General features: G+C 38.5%; 2 protein-coding genes across 2 annotated transcripts; both read right to left on the reverse strand.

Annotated features, from left to right (window-relative positions):
- Positions 1-10,228: 10,228 nt before the first annotated feature.
- On the reverse strand, positions 10,229-12,491 carry INS49_012774 (uncharacterized protein; the record flags this gene model as incomplete). The annotated part of the gene is made up of 3 exons (XM_043173476.1): positions 10,229-10,331; positions 10,390-12,087; positions 12,148-12,491. The coding sequence occupies 3 exons, from the start codon at positions 12,489-12,491 to the stop codon at positions 10,229-10,231; spliced, it is 2,145 nt and encodes a 714-aa protein (XP_043022773.1).
- A 4,547-nt stretch (positions 12,492-17,038) lies between these two features.
- INS49_012775 (uncharacterized protein) lies at positions 17,039-19,481 on the reverse strand (the record flags this gene model as incomplete). Its single annotated transcript, XM_043173477.1, has 5 exons — positions 17,039-17,812; positions 17,974-18,040; positions 18,194-18,505; positions 18,613-18,755; positions 18,906-19,481. 5 exons carry the CDS (start codon positions 19,479-19,481, stop codon positions 17,039-17,041), a joined length of 1,872 nt encoding a protein of 623 aa, XP_043022774.1.
- Between the last annotated feature and the right edge of the window lie 1,098 nt (positions 19,482-20,579).

A 20,579-nucleotide genomic window follows, 5' to 3' on the forward strand; every position in this document is an offset into this window, starting at 1 on the left:
GATAGGGCGAAGTAGGCCTTATTATAGCTATTAATTAAGCTAGGTTTAATAATATATATTATAGTTTTAAATAAAACGCTAAACCGTTTATAATATATTATTTTAATGAAAATCATATAAAAGGACTTAAAAGGTTCCTTTTTATTTTAAATACTTTATTATAAGAAAGTTATAAGCTTGCTGCAACATTAATATAATAAGCGGTTTTTAACTTAAGAGCTATAGCTAACTCTAAAACTAAAGCATGCTATATATGTTAAGGATATAATTAATAATTTAAATTACTATCTTAGCCTTTTTAAGGAATTGCTATTAGTTAAATATAATTGCCTTATAATAAATTTTATACTATGGATTTTATTAAACTCCCTTATCTTAAAGTATAATTAATGCCGGTTTATTAAATAGTTGCGGCCTTATAGGCATAATAATATAAGCATTGGAAATTATTATTAAGATTAATTAAAGCATCTTAATTATGCAATCCTCCTTTAAGGTTATTTTATTTTATTTCCATTATAATAATATATTAAGATGCTATGCTTATATTCTTAGGCAGTATTAAAGATTATAATGAAAAAGGGATAAAGTTTTAGCCTATTAAGCTTACCTCTTTAAAAGGAGCTAAGGGCTAATAAAGTACTTAAGGCCCTTATAGTTTATAAGTATTATAAATAAACAAAATATACTTTAAAGCATAAATAATTATGCCTTTAAGGCCTTAATTACCGCTAATAGCTCCTTATTATGAATAGTATAATTTCATTGCATTAAAGAAAGCTTTATGGAGTAATAAGTAATTAAGTAGAGGGCCCCTTCTTTTTAAATTAATAAGCATGTGCCAAAGGCTGTCTTTAAGCAATCTACCTTTATTATTACGCTTAGGTTTAGGTTTTATTTAGCTAGGATTAATATCTTTATAAACGCTGCCTTAAAGTGATAAAAGGCCTTATTTTCTTTGCTTCCTTATTAAAAAGAAGTCCTTTTAATGATAAGATAAAGAAGGAGATTAATAATCTTAGAAAAGTTCTTAATAAAGTTGCAGTAAAAGTTTGCAAACCTTATAAAGCTTTAAATGCTATGAATTGTTTATAGCGCCTTTTATTTTTAAATTGCCTTAACCTTTTTTAAGTTTGCTTAAATGCTTACTTTGGCTATAGCAATAAAGCTTAAATACTTTACTTTTTTTATTATAAACTTGTATTTATTTTAATTTAAGTTTAGTTTAGCATTTTATAAGCAGCATAAGATCTTTTGCACTTTCTTTATATAGTTCCTTTTTAAGCTTAAGGAAAATATTAATATATTATTTAAGTATATTGTTATATAGTTTTTTAAGATATTAATTAAGATTAAATTAATATATTGCTGGAATATAATGGGTATATTAAATAAATTAAAGGGGTAGATTAGCTATTTAAATAACTTAAATTAAGTTTAAAATGCCATTAAGTGCTCTTGCCCCTTTGCTATCTATATTTAGTAAAAGGCTATGTAAATATCTAGCTTTATAAATTATTAAGCATTAAAAAGGGAGCATAATATCTCCTTAATAAGGGGGAGGGGGTAATGATTTTGCTAAGTTATTTTATTAAAGGCATAATAATTTATATAAAATCGCTACCCCTTATTTACCTTATGTATTAAGAGGATTAAGGCTATTATAGGCAAAGAGCTAGCCCTTATTTAGCCCTTATTGCAAAGTTTTATAACTTGCTTTTACAGCTTAAGTAATTAATTCTAAGGCATATTATATAATAGGCTCTATAATAATGCCAGCATAAACCCATCCTTTATTAATAATAGATAAATATAGTAATTAAATTAACCTTAATGTGATAAAAGGGCGGAAGCTTAATTCTTATTAAAGAGGTTAATAAAGTCCTGCATTTCCTTTAATAGGGGCTTAGCTTTACGTTGCTTTGCATTATTATTATTTTTCTTTTAAGAAGCTATAGCTTAAAGAATTTATATAACTTTACTTAAGCTTATTTTTACTAAGGTAATGTTTGCTATTTTATTACGAAATAAGCAATTTATCCACACCTTTATAGCCGCCTTAGAGATTAATTGCGCTAAACTATTTATATTTTACTAGCCCTCCTCTTTTATAATTATTCCTTAAGCCATGCTAATTACCATATAGCCGCAAATTAGGTTTAATAAGATGTTATAATAGCATAATTAAGGCAAGCTTAGCAAAAAGGGATAAGCTATATTTAAAACTATATAAGCTAAGATAAGGGCTTATTATGCATTAATATTTAAAGAAAGCCATATTATATATATAATATATTAGCTTTGCAGTAAGCTAATAACTATCTTTAAGTTTCTTAAAGTAAACAAAGTTATTAACTTTAATTTTACCTTTTACGCTTATTGCTTACTTATAACAGCATAATAGCTATATTTATTATTTACTTAAATAATAATAATATACTTATAATTTATAATAATAAGAATTAAGAAAGGAAGCTTATTTAATTTATTTTATACTTATTAATATTATTTTTATATAAATTAAGCTTATAAAGAAAGCCTATGCTTTTAAGCAAGACTTTGCTTAAAAGCTAATCTTTTTCTTTAAAGTTAATAAGGTTCTTTTTATAAAATATAGCTAGCTTTATAACTTAAACTTAAATTAGCATAGCTATAAAAAGGAGTTTGCAGTTTATTATAAAGTATCTTTATTAGCTGCAATATAAGCATATTTTATGCCTTTATTAAGCCTTTTTCTTAAACCTAGAGATTTAAGGTGCTTTAGCTTAACTATTAGCTAGCTAAGAGGAAGAGGTGCTTTAATACCTTTATGGCCCCTTATTTTTAGCGCCTTAATCCCTTATTATACTCATTATGGCTATATTTATCATCACTATATCCTAACCTATTGCTTATTGCCCTTAGGCTAGGGGCTTTAAGAAATGCAGGGTTAAGCCTATATATTATTAACGCTTAAGGTTTTATACCTTTAACTTATAAGCAATTCAGCGGTATATATTTACTACCTTATTATAATTTATATATAAGATTAATGCCTTAATAGCCTTATTATAAAGTTATAAAAAAAGCTAATTATAAAAGTAATTTAGCTTTACTTTACTTAATTATTTAAGGCCTTTAGCTTATGTTATTAGCTATTTAAATTAAATATAAAATTAAGCAAAGCTATTATAATCTTACATTTAAAATATTTTAAGCTTAGCTAAAGCAGCTATTTATTAATATAGGTTTCCATAATAACGCTTTAAGTATTTAAAGAACTTATTTATATTAAAGCCGTTTTAAGGCTTACCTTACTTATAAAATGCTATAATACATAATTATATTTTAATAAATAGCTAACTTTATAAAAAGATTTAATATTTTTAAGAACCCTTAATAAAGTTTATATTAATTTACAACTTATGCTGCATTATAATCTTTTAAGCTAAAAAGCTATCTTAGCTATTATTAAACAAGGAGTTAATTAAAAGCGGCTTACATTAAATTAAGGGTGGATTAAAAGGGTTTGCGCGCATTTTAAGCTTTGCAAATTAATAAAGTATTGCTGCAAAGAGAAATATAATAGCATTACTATTAACATTAATAGGTATTGCTATAAATAGCTAAGAAAGTTAAGGCGCTTCCTAAGCATTTTCATAGCTTAATATTAAAGTAAGTTAAGGAATCTTTAGCTATATATTTTATAAAAAGGTTAATATTTTAAGTATAAGGTTATTTATTTTTATAATATAAGTATCCTCCTTAATATAATTTAAAGATTATAATTTAATATTATAAGTTAACCTTAAGCGTTTACTAAAAGGTACTTAAAAAAAGTTATGAATTGCAATATTTAAGAAGTAAGTTAAGCCTTAAAAGGGCTTAACCCTAGATCTATCTTTTAAGTATATACCCCGTTATATAAAAAGGTTGGGTGTAATGTAGGCTTGGCATGGGCATGTATTATGGCTTGGGCAATAGCCCAAGCTCATCACACTTTATGCTTTTAGTTTTTAGCGTATACTTATAAGTATTATATAAGTCGCTATTATTATTATTAATATAAAAGTAAATAAAAGCTATTTTAAAGGCAATGAAAATATTATAAAAAATTATAGTTAAATAATAAGTATAAAATGCATTAAATATTAAGGTTAAACTTATCTTTAGCATGAAATACTTGCTATAATGCAAAGTTTGCATATAAAGAGAAAGAAAAAGATAAAAGGGTTTATATAAGGTTATTATTATAAATAGCTATAATATAACCTTAAATATGCTAAATAAAGCTGTAATATTTAAGTTAATAATTATTTAACTATATTATTAAGATAATAATAAAGAAATGCAATCCTTATAAGCAGAAAACCTAATTATAAAACCTTAAATGCAATTTATTATATAATTATCATTATTAAAAATAAAAGACTGTATTGTTATATTATATATCTTAAAGAAAGAAAATGAAAACTATAACTTAGCAATTAAATTAAGATAAAATAAAGTTATTATAATACTAGGCTTATTATTTAAAGAGTTTAATAAAATGGAAATTAATAACCTTATTGCTAAAGGTGTTTTTTAAATTAAGAAATAGTTAATAAAATAATATAGTAAATATTATTTCTTTAAATCTTGCATAGTATAAAAGGTAAAAGGTAAAATTATAAAATCCTATGAGAAATCTTAATTTATTATTTAAGGTTATAATAATGATAAAAAGGGATTAATCTTAATGCAAAGCCTAATTATTTAAAGAATAAGCTAATGAATAATCCTTGCATTTGCTTTTTTATTAATTTAAGAAAAAGGCATGGTTTTTATATTTTAAAATATTACTTAAGCTTACCTTTAAGTAAAGTTAAAATTATATAGGATAATCTTTATAAAGCTATTAAAGGAATTAAAGAATAAATACTCTTTAGGTATAATTATTTATATTATTTAACCCTTATATGGTATAGCAAAATTTAGCGTTTATTAGTTTAATATATATTAGAGATATTATTAATAAAAGCTTAAGATAAACTGCTTTATATATAATTCTTGCTTAATGATTATAAAGCCTGCATAACTTTTTAAGATAATAGGCATATAAATAAATAATATATTAATTTTATTTATGCTAAAATTCTAGGATAAAAAGGAAATTAAGATAAAAGCTATAAAATTATAAGGAAAACTAAAATAAGAGCTAATGCTTAAAAACTTAATAAATTATAATAAGGCTTGCATAATTATAAATATTATTAACTTAATTATTATTTAATAAAAGGGATAGGCTAATAAACTTACCCTTATTAATGTAATAATTAAAAACGCTCCTTAAAGATACCTTAAATAAAGAGCTTGCAAAGCATATATAGCTTTAATTTATTAATTAAAAGCTTTATATAATCTTTTAATAGCTATATAGGTATAAAACTTAAAGATAGGAAATTATAAAAGCTTAAATATATAATTATTATAATAAATAAATAATGCTATGCAAGGAATTAAATATATATTTCTTAATTTTAAAATAATAAAACTTTTTATATTTATAAATAAATTAGTTATAAATAATTAAGATTTAATATTTTAACTTAAATATATTATTATCCTTATAAATAAAACTTATAAGAAAATTAAGGGATTTATAATAATAGGTAATATTCTTTATTAATTATTAATAAAGTATAAATATATTACTTAAAGTATGTTAATAAGCAAAATTTATAGCATAATAAATAAAATAAATATTAAAATCTCCTTAGCTATAATAATTAAGATGGCTATAAAATAATTCTTATTATTAAATATACCTTTAATTATTTATATAAACTTATATAGCTTATATAAATACCTTATAAAGCTAAAAATAATAAAGGAAAAGCGCTTTATAATTAATATTATATTATTATAAGAGTTATATAAGATAAGAGAAATTGCTAAAGTAAGGTAAATAAATAAGAAAAATAACTTTATTAATGCAATAATAAAACTAACTTTAAATATTATATTATAAAAGCTTATTAATAATAATAAGCTTTATATATAAGTAAATGGGTTAATTAAGAAACCTAAAGTAGCCCTTTTTTATTAAGGAAGGAGTAATTTACTGCTAATACCCTTTTCCTTTTAACCTTATTATTATTAGCTATAAAACCTTATACTTCTTAAACTTAAACCCTTAATATAAACTTTAATCTTTTATATTTTAATTAAAACCTTTTTAATACCTTATTATATATAAGGATAACCTTATAATTATTAATATTATTAATAATTATTATTTTAAAGTTAACTTTATTATTATTATTGCTTTTTACTATTATTTATTAATAAAATATTAAAATTAACTTTTATTAAATTTATTTATAATTTATTAACTTCTTTTATAATTAATAAATAAATTAATAATTATTGCATAATAATTATAAAGTTTTGCATTATAAATATTTATTTTAGTTATTAAATTTTTATAAAATCTTTTTTCTTTTTATTATAATAAAGAATATTAATAATAACTTATAAGAGTTATTTAATATTTTTATTAATATACCTTATAAGGATAATAATAATAAGTAAAATTATTTAATAAATATTATATTTATTTCCTATATTAAGGATATATTTAGTATGATTATTGCTATGGCTGCTGTTAATATAGTTAATATTAAAGGTAGCTTTATTATAATCCTTAATTAAAATTAGGATTTCCTTATAAATATTATAATTATAACCTTAATTAATAAAATAAGCTTTATAACTATAATCTTAATTAATAAAATAAATATTATAATTATAACTTTAATTAATAAAATAAATATTATAATTATATTCTTATTAAGTAATAAGATAAAGATTAAAATTATTATTAAGGTTATAAAAAGGGTTAAAATTGCTTTAATTAATAAAGATAAAGATAAGCTTATTAATTTTATTAATTTTTATAGTAAAGTTATTATTAATAATGCTTATTTAATAAATATTAATAAAAATATTAATAATAATAACTTTTATTTATTTATTTATTTAATAAATATTAATAAAAATATTAATAATAATAATTTTTATTTACTTAATATTAATAGTAATTTAATTATTATTAATAATAAAGATAATTAAAATTAAGTTAATAAAATTTTAATAAAAATTATAAAAATTATCTTTAACTTTATTTTTATATTAAGTATTAAAAAAAGTAAGTTGCTTATTAAGATTAACTTTTATAAAATTATTAAAATTAATAAGCTAAAGATTATAATTATAGCTTAAGCTAAGATATTTTTCTTAATTAATATTATTATAATAGCTATTATTTAAATTATTAATAACTTTTAATATTAAGATAAGTAAATATCTTTTAATAATATAATTAAAAAGCTATATATTTATATTAAAAGCATTAAAACTTTTAATATAAGATTATATAGTATTTTTAATAATAAGAATTATTAAAGTAATTATTATTTTAAATATTAAATTATTATAATTTTTATAATAAATAACTTAATAAAAGTTTTAATTTTAAGTATTTTTTATATATATTAAATTAAAAAGATTTAGCTATTAAAGGATTAAATTATTATATTAACTTAGCTTTAAAACTTTTTATATTAAATTATTAATAAGTATATATAAGGCTTATATATAAAGGGATTTATTAAGAAATATATATTATTACTTAAGTAATTTAAGCAAAAGATAATTATTAAGGAAATTAAAAAGAATAATAAAAAGCAAGAAAAGAAGATAATAAATAAATTAATAATTATTGCATAATAATTATAAAGTTTTGCATTATAAATATTTATTTTAATTATTAAATTTTTATAAAATCTTTTTTTTTTTTATTATAATAAAAAATATTAATAATAACTTATAAGAGTTATTTAATATTTTTATTAATATACCTTATAAGGATAATAATAATAAGTAGAATTATTTAATAAATATTGTATTTATTTCCTGTATTAAGGATATACTTAGTATAATTATTACTATAGCTGCCGTTAATATAGCTAATATTAAAGGTAGCTTTATTATAATCCTTAATTAAAATTAAGATTCCCTTATAAATATTATAATTATAACTTTAATTAATAAAATAAGCTTTATAATTATAATTTTAATTAATAAGATAAATATTATAATTATAACCTTAATTAATAAAATAAATATTATAATTATATTCTTATTAAATAATAAGATAAAGATTAAAATTATTATTAAGGTTATAAGAAGGGTTAAAATTGCCTTAATTAATAAAGATAAAGATAAGCTTATTAGTTTTGCTAGTTCTTATGGTAAAGTTATTGTTAATAATGCTTATTTAATAAATATTAATAAAAATATTAATAATAATAACTTTTATTTACTTATTTATTTAATAAATATTAATAAGGATATTAATAATAATAATTTTTATTTATTTAATATTAATAGTAATTTAATTATTATTAATAATAAAAATAATTAAAATTAAGTTAATAAAACCTTAATAAAGATTATAAAAATTATCTTTAACTTTATTTTTATATTAAGCATTAAAAAAAGCAAGCTGCTTATTAAGGTTAACTTTTATAAAATTATTAAAATTAATAAGCTAAAGATTATAATTATAGCTTAAATTAAGATATTTTTCTTAATTAATATTATTATAATAGCTATTATTTAAATTATTAATAACTTTTAATATTAAGATAAGTAAATATTTTTTAATAATATAATTAAAAAGCTATATATTTATATTAAAAGCATTAAAACTCTTAATATAAGATTATATAGTATTTTTAATAATAAGAATTATTAAGGTAATTATTATTTTAAATATTAAATTATTATAATTTTTATAATAAATAACTTAATAAAAGTTTTAATCTTAAGTATTTTTTATATATATTAAATTAAAAAGATTTAGCTATTAAAGGATTAAATTATTATATTAACTTAGCTTTAAAACTTTTTATATTAAATTATTAATAAGTATATATAAGGCCTATATATAAAGGGATTTATTAAGAAATATATATTATTGCTTAAGTAATTTAAGCAAAAGATAATTATTAAGGAAATTAAAAAGAATAATAAAAAGCAAGAAAAGAAGATAATAAATAAATAGGTTGCTTATAATACTTAGTTTTAAAAAAATAAAAAATAGTTAAAAAAAATTAATTTAAAGCAATATTAAGTATATTTTAATAATAAGAATAAGGATAAAGATAATAATATTTATATTATAAAAATATATAATAAAAATAAATATAAGCTAAAGGATTTAATATTAGCTTTATAAGTATTAATTTTTCTTATAAAAAAGAAATTTAAAACTAAGGCTATTATGCGGAAATTAATAATCTTTATAAAGAAGCAACTTTAAAAGCTAAGTATTAAGAATAATAAATATAATATTTAAGGAATAATATAATAATAAAGATTATAAGTTTAAAGAGTAATGCAATAATAAAAATTATTAAAACTTGCTTTAAAACTTATAAGTTATAATTTTAAGCCTCTTTAGCAATGCTTTCTTATAATAAAAATTATATATATATAATATGCAATAAATTATAATTTTAGGCTAATTATAATAAGAATTATTAATTATAATAAGGATTATATATACTTATTAAAAAAAGAGAAAAACTGCAAGTATTAATAAGTACGACCCTTGCACTTAGAAGGCTACTTTAGTTATTCCCTTTGGGGCATGTAGCCTCTCAGAACTTAGATAGAACAACACCAATACATGATTGCTTCCCATACGATTATCGTACGTACGAGAGACCTACCAACAATTACCCTTGCATTTCCCCAACGCCAGACCGACAGAGCCATCAATGACAGGGCCATCCGTTGACCTCTGCCTCGTGGAACTTGGCCTGCGGCAGTATGTCGTCATGTGTGTATCTCGAAAATTCTATCTCCCAGTGCTCATCAATATGTACACTATGTTCATACAGTACTCAGAATGTACTAGTTGCGCCATTCGCCTGAAATGCATGTCTCCTCAAGGTCCAAAAGTGTGCCGAGAAACCATGAGACTTGGATCAAAACTTGACAATGCTCTCTTCTTGAGCGGTTTCCGACATGATAATGCGTCCAGCTTCCGACAAGTGGATCAAGTCGGTCGTCTCGGTCTCGCTGTGCTTTCAAAATGTAGTCGCCTCACTATATTCATGCCTGCCCGGCAGCCCGGGGGTGTACTCCTATGTTTTCTCCGACGGGTTTTCCCACTTGATGGGATGCACGAGCATGCTCCTCAGACACAGGCGGCCCGTGCTGTCCGGGCGGCTTTCTTCTGCCTTTCCGCCGCGTAAGGTCCCCTCTCCTGCTCGTCCACCGTTGTCGCCGCGTCCGTCGTACTGGGCATATCCTAGCCAGCGACGCCATAGAAGGCCTGCGAACTCACTGTTGTAATACCAACTAGTGCCTGCGTGGTTGTGCTCGTTGTCGAGGTCGTATGGAGAACCGCGGCCGCTGGTGCTGTGATCACGGCCTCCGTTGAAGGCCCAGTCGACTCTCTCAATGTCCCATTTCCTGTCAATAAGAACAGGATGCGGCGCGTATACAGCTTTCATTCCGTGGTGCAATGCCATCGAGGCAGGGAACATCTCAGAAAACATGCTGTGGTGCAGACGCCATGTCTCTTCGTGCATGACCTGGAGAAGGCGTCTGGACAACCGGGAGGCTGTGACAATTGCGCAACGCCGAGGCGGAACAGGCATACTGCGGTCGTATCCAGAGACATCTTTCGCAAACACCCAGCCGGACTCGTCGGTATCGAATATAGGGTTCAGTGTGATCAGATCGGCCTCCTCACCTATTCCGCATTCGGTGGTGTTTCCGCCTTTGGCACATGTGTCAGGCATGAAACTGAATCCCCGCTCCTGGGCACGCAGACCCTGGCGACCGGGGAAAATGACGGGACCGAAGATTGTTTGACGGCCAGAAGCCTCAGTCTCCTCGTGAACGACCTCTGTGAAGTTGGACCAGCTGCCGTGGTACTCAGGAATGTAGTACTTTTGTGAGCGCTCCCAGAGTTCGACACGGCTCTGCTTCTTGGCCCAGGACCCCAGCCGGTCGAACAATTCGTAGTAATTCCCCACATAGCGCATGTCCATCTCCCAGTTCCAGAAATGTTCGTACTCGGGATGCATCATCGCAAAATGCTGCAGTGGCATGTGCGCAGAACGGTAAACACCGTGGACATCTCCGTTCGATGGGTTCTCGAATGCGTCTCCAAAGTGCCCAGGATATAGCAACTTCATCTGCGGCTCAGACCACAGAGAAGTAATGGAGTGGAACTCTGGTGGCATGTTTGAGTCAAGTATCTTCTGGACGGTTTCCGCGTCCGCCCAGATCGGTTGTTCCTTGTCCTTGACGTGGAGGAGGAAGTGCGCGTCGTACTCTCCGCCTGACCGCAGGGACAGTTCGGAGATCATGGCGCGGAAGTTAAGAATGGCAAGATGTGTCCACTGGAAACCAACATACGTTCGAATGACAATCGCGATACGTCCGATCTTTTGCTTTGAATCGTTGCCGAGACGTGACTGGGCATCCTTCTCGCTGTCGTTGCGCTCGACTTCCCTGTCCTCGGGTTCCACAAATCTGGCGCGGTTCTTCTCGACACAACGCTTCTGGAGCTTTCCCCAGTTCATGTTGTGGTAGTCGATCTTTCCGGTCTTGTTCCACACGTGCTCGCTGCCTTCGCTCTCGGTATCCATACCCTCGCCGACACCGCCATCCTTAAGGCTGTAACCTAGACCGTAGGGTCCATACCGGCCGAATCGATCGTAGCAGATGTCATCTCGGATACCTAGAAGCTCGTATGATCCCAAGGCAGGCCTTGCTACGCCCTGCGGAAGTCCGTCATAAACGTACAAGTCCGGGGGTGGGATGGTTTGCTCCTCGTCGAGGTAGCATGTCTGCACAGGGTGATGCTTCTGCTTATACTCGGTTGACTGGTAGTCGGGTTGTGGTGCGTAGAGGGTGGGGGTCGGTAGGGCGGTGCTCAGGGAAACGGTGATGACTGGCGGGGTGTCCGGCTTGGCTGGGAACTCAGGGACGTAGTCCTTCAGAGGCACGAGGGACTTGATGCCATTGAAATAGCCGTCCATACTACAAGCTGGATTAGATTTCTGGCAAGCCCTGTCATACAGCTCTCGAATCTGAACTTACTGCTTGTACTCGAGCCAGTGGAGAGGGTCCCGGCCGTTGTCATCATCCTTTTTCCCTTCTTCCTTTTTGCCTTCCTCTTTGGGCTTCTCGATGGTCAGTTGCTGCTCGATGGTGGCAGGTGCTGTGCCGAGGCCGGTCTTAGGGGTCTCGGAATGGCTGCCTTTCCTGAAGTCTACCAAATCCAAGATCCTTCCATGCCGGGTCTGCACACCACTCGAGAACAGCACCAAACACAATAGTACTGTGACGGTGATAGCCCATATCATGACCCGCCGGTAGAGGCAGTGGCTGAGGAGGGCCCGCATGGGAAACCTCGGGGATGCTTGAACGGGTAGGGGCAACATAAATTCGGATTTTCGCGAGGCCGGCGAGGACGTTCTCGAACTTGGTTTGGAGACTGGCAGGCACGACGTCCTCTCCATAGTAGTAGCCAGCAGGGGTTGGGTGGCTGGTGATGTGAAGCTGCTCACGGCGAGGTGTGGCGAGGATGGGGAGCAGCTTCAGGAAATCTGAGCGTGACTTGACATGAATGACGAGCCCGGTATACGTCGAGGTTGATGTGATGATGTCTATGCAGGTCGGCGCAGTGCAGCCGGGCACAAGCTCGAGATCCTCGATGTTTGATCACCGAGCAGGGAATGCTGATTACTGATTGGGGGAACGCGCCTCGAGGCAAGCTGTGTGCCTGTGTTGGATGAGGTGGCGTGCGGAAGAAGGAGGTCGAGGTGTGCCAAGACAAAGGCAGAAAGGGAAAAAGAGAGAAAGGAATCGGTTGAATGTTCGAGATGGTGGAAAGAGGGCCGGGTCGCTGATTTGGGCTAACTTGACTTGATCTGGTCCGATCAGAGAAGAGAATGGGTAGAAGGGCAGGCGGGGCGACGAGGTGAAAAGGAAAGCACAGGCAGAGGCAAGACAGAGACGTCGGTTGTGGCAGGTGCAGTCCAGGTGGATGGGACGGGACGGGATGGGACGATGCTGTGACGCCCTGCCGCAAGTAGACGTCCAGGTGGTGGAAGATACAGTACGGGTGGGGACAAAGCCAACAAATAGACAGACCTGCCGCCAGGGTTGACCGGTCTTTCTTGTTTACCCCGGGAATTAAAATCTAAAATATGGCCCAGTCCAGCATCACAGCGGACCAGACGTGAATTGGGGGGGGGAAGGCAAATTATGAAATGCAGGCAAAGCAGAACAAAGACGAGTGAGAACGAAGACGGGAGACGGAGACGGAGTTCGAAGTGAGGTGAATGCGACACTACTGACTGACTGGATGAATGACTGATGCCACCAACCTAGGCACAGGTACAGATGGGCTGGACTGCTCGCCCGGTGAAATGGTACGGAACTGCCAACAGGAAACTCTAGTGCAACAGTGCAACGACAACAGGCTAGGAGAATTTGCCGTACGCCATCGCCGTGGGCTGTAACGGTGGATCCGACCCTTACGGATGAGGACGGGCAGCAGTAGTAGTCAGTCTAGATCCTGGCCTTGCCCATAGCAGCACGACGGTGCCTCCCACCAGCGCCCCCGTTTGGTCTACTACAGCAGCCCAGAAGCGCATTGATCTCCCGCCGGGTTGGCTCGAGTCGCACGTCCCGGTCTAGGCAGGTAGCTCCCGATCGTGCATCGCGCATCGTGCTGGGTGGCTCCAAGTCCCGACAATGGGAGAGCTCGGCCGCAATGGGTCCCTCGCCAGGGCATGCCGATCATCGAGGCGGCTCCGCCCCCCGCGACATGAACATGCTTCAGTCTTGGCCCTTTTGCCGGCACCCCCTAGCAGAGCAAGGCCCATGCAGTCTAACACGCGGACCTGCCGTTACAAACGCAGCGTCCAGTAGCAGCAGTAGCCCACCTCGACGTCCCGACTGGGTGGGGAGTGTTTTCGATCCAGGCCAGGTTCGCTTGGCCCCACGTGTCTGCTACAGCACCTCGCCCACGCACCCACTGGCCAAGGAGCGCACCAAGCAGGCAGGTTCAAAGCTGCTCGACAACCGCGTCCCAGCGTTGTAATCCATGGACGGCGAGCCCGAGCCCGAGCCCGAGCTCACTAGGCATACTGGACATATGCACTGCACTGGCACAAGGAGCAATGCTACACCCGGCCAGGGGCGATGGGAGCACATGTACAGGTGCGAGCATTGGTCCAACCTAGAAATCAAAGCCTCACGAGGCCCACAAGTGACACCAGACGGGCACGAGATGACTTGTGCCCAGGCACTCGAGATTTGTGTGCCTTCAAGGTCATGCAAGACGGCGACACGGCATGAGAACATTACCTTGGTAGTCAACCAACTTCAAAGTCAAGTATAGCCGCATTGATGGCTCCAGCTTCGGCGGACAGTGGAGTCATCCATCTATCTCACGTAACTTACACAAGTAATGGCCAATCACACAGCAACAAGACGAGAAGAAGATCGCGAAGCAGGAAATCCGGGGGTCCAAGGGGTCCAGCTGTCGTCGCGCCCAAGGCGAGGAGGCTCTCAAGCCAAGCCGCTAATGCCGACCGGGGCGCGCGCTGGCCTGGCACGCCCCTGCAGGGGAAGCCGGGGAGCAGGATGACAGAATACATTAGCGCTAACAGATCCCAGCGCTCCCCACTACCTTAAATAGGCGAGACAAGAGGTTAGATCTGTTACTGCAATTGCTTGTGCATTACATGACTTGACATGTCCCCCTTCCGAAACAACCGATGGGGTAGGTCCTGTTAGAGTTAGAGGATTGCCCTTCTAGAAAGCCTGTCACGGTCCGCTGCGATAAGGTTCTGGTGCGTTCTTGCACCTTGCCTGTTTCTCCCATGCCACCTCCGCATTCCGTCCTTCGGCCGCTTCTCGAGGCCCAGAGTGCTTTGTTCGGTCGAGGAAGGTACACGTATAAAAACACCAGAGCCAAGAGCGCCGCAGCATCTTGACATTGTCAAAAACCGGCTTCGGCCACTTGTCGGCAAGACCTTGATCGGGGGTGGGGGCAGAGAGGAGGGAAGGCACACGCCACTGCGTGACTCCCAAGGGTTGTGAAACATGCGACAACCTGCCAAGACTCAGGCTCGTGCCGCAGGTTTTGTTTCAAACTTAAGCACGAGCAAGAGAACCGACCACCACCACCCACTCTCACACTCCCAGCATTTCCACTCTCTCTCCCACTCACTCACACGCTCTCGCTTCTCACCCATTTGACCGTCCCGTCTGCTCGCCCGTGGGTCTGTTTGCCAGTCTGTCTTGTCTATTAATATCGTCGCCACCTGTCGCAGCGCTTGAACATCCCAGCTATCCCCCCCCCCCCCAGCCAGGCATTCGTCCCTTCTGTTGCGATTGTTTACACTTGGAGTGGATACCGGCCCATGCGCACTGTCCCTGTACTGACAAATTCTCAAAAGCGCATCTTCAGACCAGCACTCGTGACGTCAGTTACCGCCAAGGCGACTTTGCTCTGCCCAGATGAACCCCGGCTTCTGACACAGGGCTGCAGTCCTGTACAGCCATTGACCGAGTCAGCGAGTTGAAAACGAGAACACCATTTCCTATTTCCCGAACGAGGTATCATTTCTCATCGGATGGCAATTACATGTAGGTAGGATGAGAATGAGACTCGCAACATCTATGTTCAACTTGGTCCGTTCAAGTCGGCCTGTGCTACTCGGCGGTCCATTACAACCCAGCTAGTACGTTGTGGGATTGTGTCCGTTAGGACCCTGTCAGCGACGGATACCGGCATCTTCTCGATTTGGCACCTCGGGCAGTACGTTGCACAAATCTCAACAAGGAGATTGTGATAGTTCTGTACCGCCTTGGGCTGTAGTTCGCTGAGTGACCGAGCGACCTGTCACAGGCTGGGGACCGCTTCCGTTTTCACAGGCCCTCAATTCATCCGGATCCTCTGTCAACCGAGCTGCCGACGGCCATGCTCTGCCTATGTCCCGCGTTATCATGTGCTCTGATTAGACGACTCCATCTTTCGTCCGAATTCTTCACAAAGGCGGAGTACCTAGTCAGATATTGCGGGAGCCCCATGTCCATATCAACCAGCCCGTTCAAACAGGCCGATTAGCCAGCTGCGCCCATGGTTTCCCGATCAGCGACGTTGACGCGAGGTCCGGCCCGAAGACGCAATACAGAACACCTCGTTTGATGATCTTCCCAATTTGTACAGCGATAGGGCAGAAGCAAAAACAGGCAACGGCAGTCAGGTCTGCGGGAAACGGCTGGTACTGTCGAACGGGCAAACGATCCGAACGGACGGTGGCCCACGGACCACAATACACTCCGTCTTGGGTGACATACACTGGGGCAGAAGGGGTGTTGCGGCTCCCACTTCATCACACACGACATACGACACTCAACGTAGCCGGGCGGTCTGCTACCCGTCGGCGGCCCTCCGAAAGATGGGCTGATGAGCTGCAGACGCAATTCTCAAGCTCAGTTGCCAGAGGCATACGTAATTTTTCTGTCGTTACTCTTTCTGGTCCGAGCCTGGTAGGCCAACTTCAGCAGAACTCTGATCATCATTCAGTGCAGTCTTGGAATCACAGAGCTGTAGTCCGAGTCGTGTCTGCTTCTGTCGCTTGCTCGAAGCTCGAAGACCGCGGCCTTCACTTGGGGCCTGTATTATCGGAACAGTCCGCACTTTGAGGTGGTTGGAATTGGTCTGATTGGTTAGTTTCAATTTGTTCCATCTCATTTTGAGTTTACCGAGACCTCAGCCCGTTCTATCAACCTTCACGGCGGCATGATCTCCTGGAGATGTTGTCACCGGATGAGCGAGTGGCGAAAAGCCCTGTGTTGACATCAATGGTCGCCTCACGATCTCTCTGCGGCGGCTCTCGACCGACCGGCTGGTCATAGGTTTGAGGATGTGGTAAATTGATACCTAAGAGCTTGCCCTCTACAGTCTGCCTTATGACGTCCGTGCTGGGTTATCGTCTCTCGTTTCCGAGGCGCCCACGTCTACCGACGCTGGTTCGCGCCCCTTCTCAGGATCCACGTGTTCCCTTACCCGCTCATGATCACGCCCCGCAAGACTCGACGAGCGCCTGGCATGACCCTCCGCATGCCTCGGCTCCCTCGCCTCGCCTTTTTCTCTCTCCGCCCGCGCGAATTTCTTTGCCCTCCTCTTCCGGTCAGCCTCCTCCCTCCACCTGGCGCCCCACGTGATGGTAGCCCAGATACCCCCGGCACTGCACACCAAGAATGAGGCGCTGATAGTGCTGAACCAGCCAACGCCTATGCTGTTAACAGCAGGCAGCACGACGCCGGTGCCGAGGCATCCGAACAGGTAGCGCACAATGTAGTTTCCGGAGATCACGTCGCTGCCCTGGCTCGGCATGACGTCCAGGCAGTAGGTGTTGAGACTGGGGAAGCAGAACAGCTGCGCCACGCCCTGCAGGAACAGCACGACGACGGCCAGTGGGATCCCGCCGACATTCTTTTCCACACTCCACCCGTAAATGAGCACGCAGCCCGGGATCACGACACCCATGAATGGGAGTGCTGAGCGCATCCGGTCCTCGGGTATCCTTTTGCCCCCCGACTTCTTGACGTACTTCTTCACCACGTGGTCCGCGTACCGCCCACCGACGAAGGTCCCTAGCAGGTAGCCCGCCCCCGGAGCCAGATAGAACAAGCCGGACTGCATCGGCGTTGTCAGGCCGAAGCGCGGGTTGAGGACGTACTGCAGTAGCTCAGAGTCAGCTACAAGGTCCAGAGGAAGGAAAAGAATTGCCCGATATAGGGACACGATTGAGATCCATCCCGCCGAAAGCCAGTCTCCCAAGCTGCGGCCTAATGAATCCATGCTCCAGTGAGTGAAAATAGTATCCGAAAGCTACTTACGCGAATGGGCGTCAGGAGTGAGTACATATTCCAGACAAGGGATGATGAGGCAATGCCAGTCAGGATTCTAGAGACTCATTTAGTATGTGGACTTCCTCAGGCGGCGGCGATAAACGGAAGCAAAAGCAAGAGGCCGCTCATGGTGATTCTAAAAGCAAGACCTGCCCACACTCGTCTCATGCAAAAGGGAATCTAACGTGGTCAAAGGCTTTCAACATACAAGTTTGGGTATAATAGAAAAAGCTTGAGCACCCTCCAGGGGTTGATCATGTTCGCAAGCATCGTAACCTTCTTACTCGCGGGCAAGCCCTCGAGATCATCATGCTTCTTGTGGTGTATCGTCTCGGGCAGTATCAAGAAGGCCCCAAGCGCCGCTAGGCCGGCGAGCCCGGCCTGCACCCAGAAGATGACGGTCCAGTCGGTATAGGTGACGATGATGCCGCCCACGAACGGGCCGATGGCCGGCCCGATCAGCGTCCCGCTGAGGAACCACCCCATGGCGGTGGCTCGTTCCGTGGGACGGAAGATGTCTCTGTTTGCCACATGTCAGTCCAGAATCACGAAACTATGTTTTCTCTTACTTCTTCTTTTTGTACAAGGATGGGAAATGCAACGTGCAATAATAATAGGCACACATACTGTAGACATGCAGACCCAACGAGGAGAAACGCCGTTCCCTCAAAGGCCGTCAAAATGCGGAAGATAAAGAACGCAGCCAGGTTGGGCGACAGTGCCGTCCCAATGCTACACCCGAAGAACAGGACCGCCGTCGTACAAGTGATCTATACGTGCGCCACAAAACAAAGGTCAGCATGACAGTGCCCATTCTCATGGGGCCGCTTCTGCTACAGCAAGAGCTTCGAATCCATGCGCGAACACATGCCTACGCTCAACCGTAAGACACATTTTTCATTACAAAAAGTCAGACTCACACTTTTCCTCCCCCAGACCTCACTGGATGGCCCCCAGACGATGGGCGAGAGGCCCATAAAGAGCATGTACAGCGCATTTGACAGGCCGATAATGGAGCCCGTGGTGTCGAACGTGGCGGCGACCTCGGGGACGGCGGAGAGGACCGTGGTGGAGGAGATGGGCGCCAGGAAGGCGCAGTACGAAAGCAGGGCGACGATGACCAGCTTGCGGTGCTGAGGGATCCGGTCGTAGACCGAGTCCGGCACCTCGACGAAGGAGGTGTAGTGCTCGACGGGGTTGTCCGGCCCGAGCGAGACGTTGGTCGAGATGCGGGCCACGGGGCTGCCGCCGGGGCTCTGCGTCCGCTGGGCCGGCCCCGGCCTTGTCGTGCTGGCGGTGCTGTGCCGGCGGGAGGAGGGGGAGGATGACGAGGACGATGAGTTGTCGTCTGTGAAGGTCGTCGACCGGTGGTCCCCTTCCTCCCTTTCTGTTCGTCCGGCTTCCAGGTCACGGTCGTACCCGTCGTTGTGTCCCCTGCTGTGCTGTTCTCCCATGACGGCAGGGACATGGGGTTGTTTCTCGGTCTTGGCCATCATGACGTGTCATGGGATGGGGTTGACTTAGAGAGAGGCTTGTTTTTGAGGATGACAGGGGCAAAGTGAGGGTATCATCGCAGGCGAGACTTCTCGTTTGCCAAGAAAGGTCAACAGTATCCTCTCCGCTACTGAGAGAGGACGGCGCATATAAGGTGGACAAGAATGACTATATTCGGGGGAATGCCGTCTCTCGGGACAAAGCCGGGAAAGAATGGAGACAAGACGATGTAGTCTGGGGGACGTTCCCGCACAATGGGGAGACGATGTCGCAGCGGTAGGGCGAAGCCAAGCATGGAGGAGAAAAGGAAAGGGCTAGCCAGGGGGCGATCCACCATCTATCTGGGTGACAGCATGGCACTCGCCTTATCTAGACTGCTAGACTGTATTCGCTCGTGTGCATGCACGCATTGTGCGGGTGGGTGTGCGCGAGGTGGCATCTGTGTCCAGGAGGGAGGGCCCCATGCTCCCAAAGAGTCATCGGCTGCGGGCAGCGAGAGATCCGCCGGTGGATCGTGAATAGCTTCCTGTTTCGACCAAAGGATGGGGGTGGGGCCCGGCATACATTTTTCTCGCCCCAGACAGACAGAATGATTGACTGACTGACAGAATGACATTGATTTAATGGCGGTTGCGGTCCGAGCACCGGTGGGCAAGCGGCAAGCACGAGAAGTTGGCCACTAGGTCCGGCTTGAAGACCAGCATCTAGCCAGACAGGAGCGAGTTACAGAATGTCCTGGGATCAAGAGGTTGCAAGACATGACCGGGCGGCCGTTGACCAACAGCAGCCAGCCGCATGGGTGCGTGGTGGGAAGGCGAGGAGAAAAAAGAAGGATCTGCGCCAAACCGAGGTGGTGTGTGATAGCAAGAGCCCAGCCGTGGACAAAACCCAACCTGTTCCTGGTGCCATGGCGGCCGTTATCCGCGGCCTATTGCCGTGACATAGCCGCGCCCCAGTAGCCTAATACTTAGGCCCGAGTCGAAGTCGAGTCGAGTCGCCGTGTGCTTCTGGGGCCCACCATTCCTCTCTCGTCATGGTCTATGTCCTACGGGCCCACGGGTGGGACGGCAGTTTGACGGGTGACGGATGTTTGGTTCCCG

Source organism: Diaporthe citri (assembly GCF_014595645.1).
Source record: "Diaporthe citri strain NFHF-8-4 chromosome Unknown scaffold_6, whole genome shotgun sequence".
Taxonomy (NCBI): domain Eukaryota; kingdom Fungi; phylum Ascomycota; class Sordariomycetes; order Diaporthales; family Diaporthaceae; genus Diaporthe; species Diaporthe citri.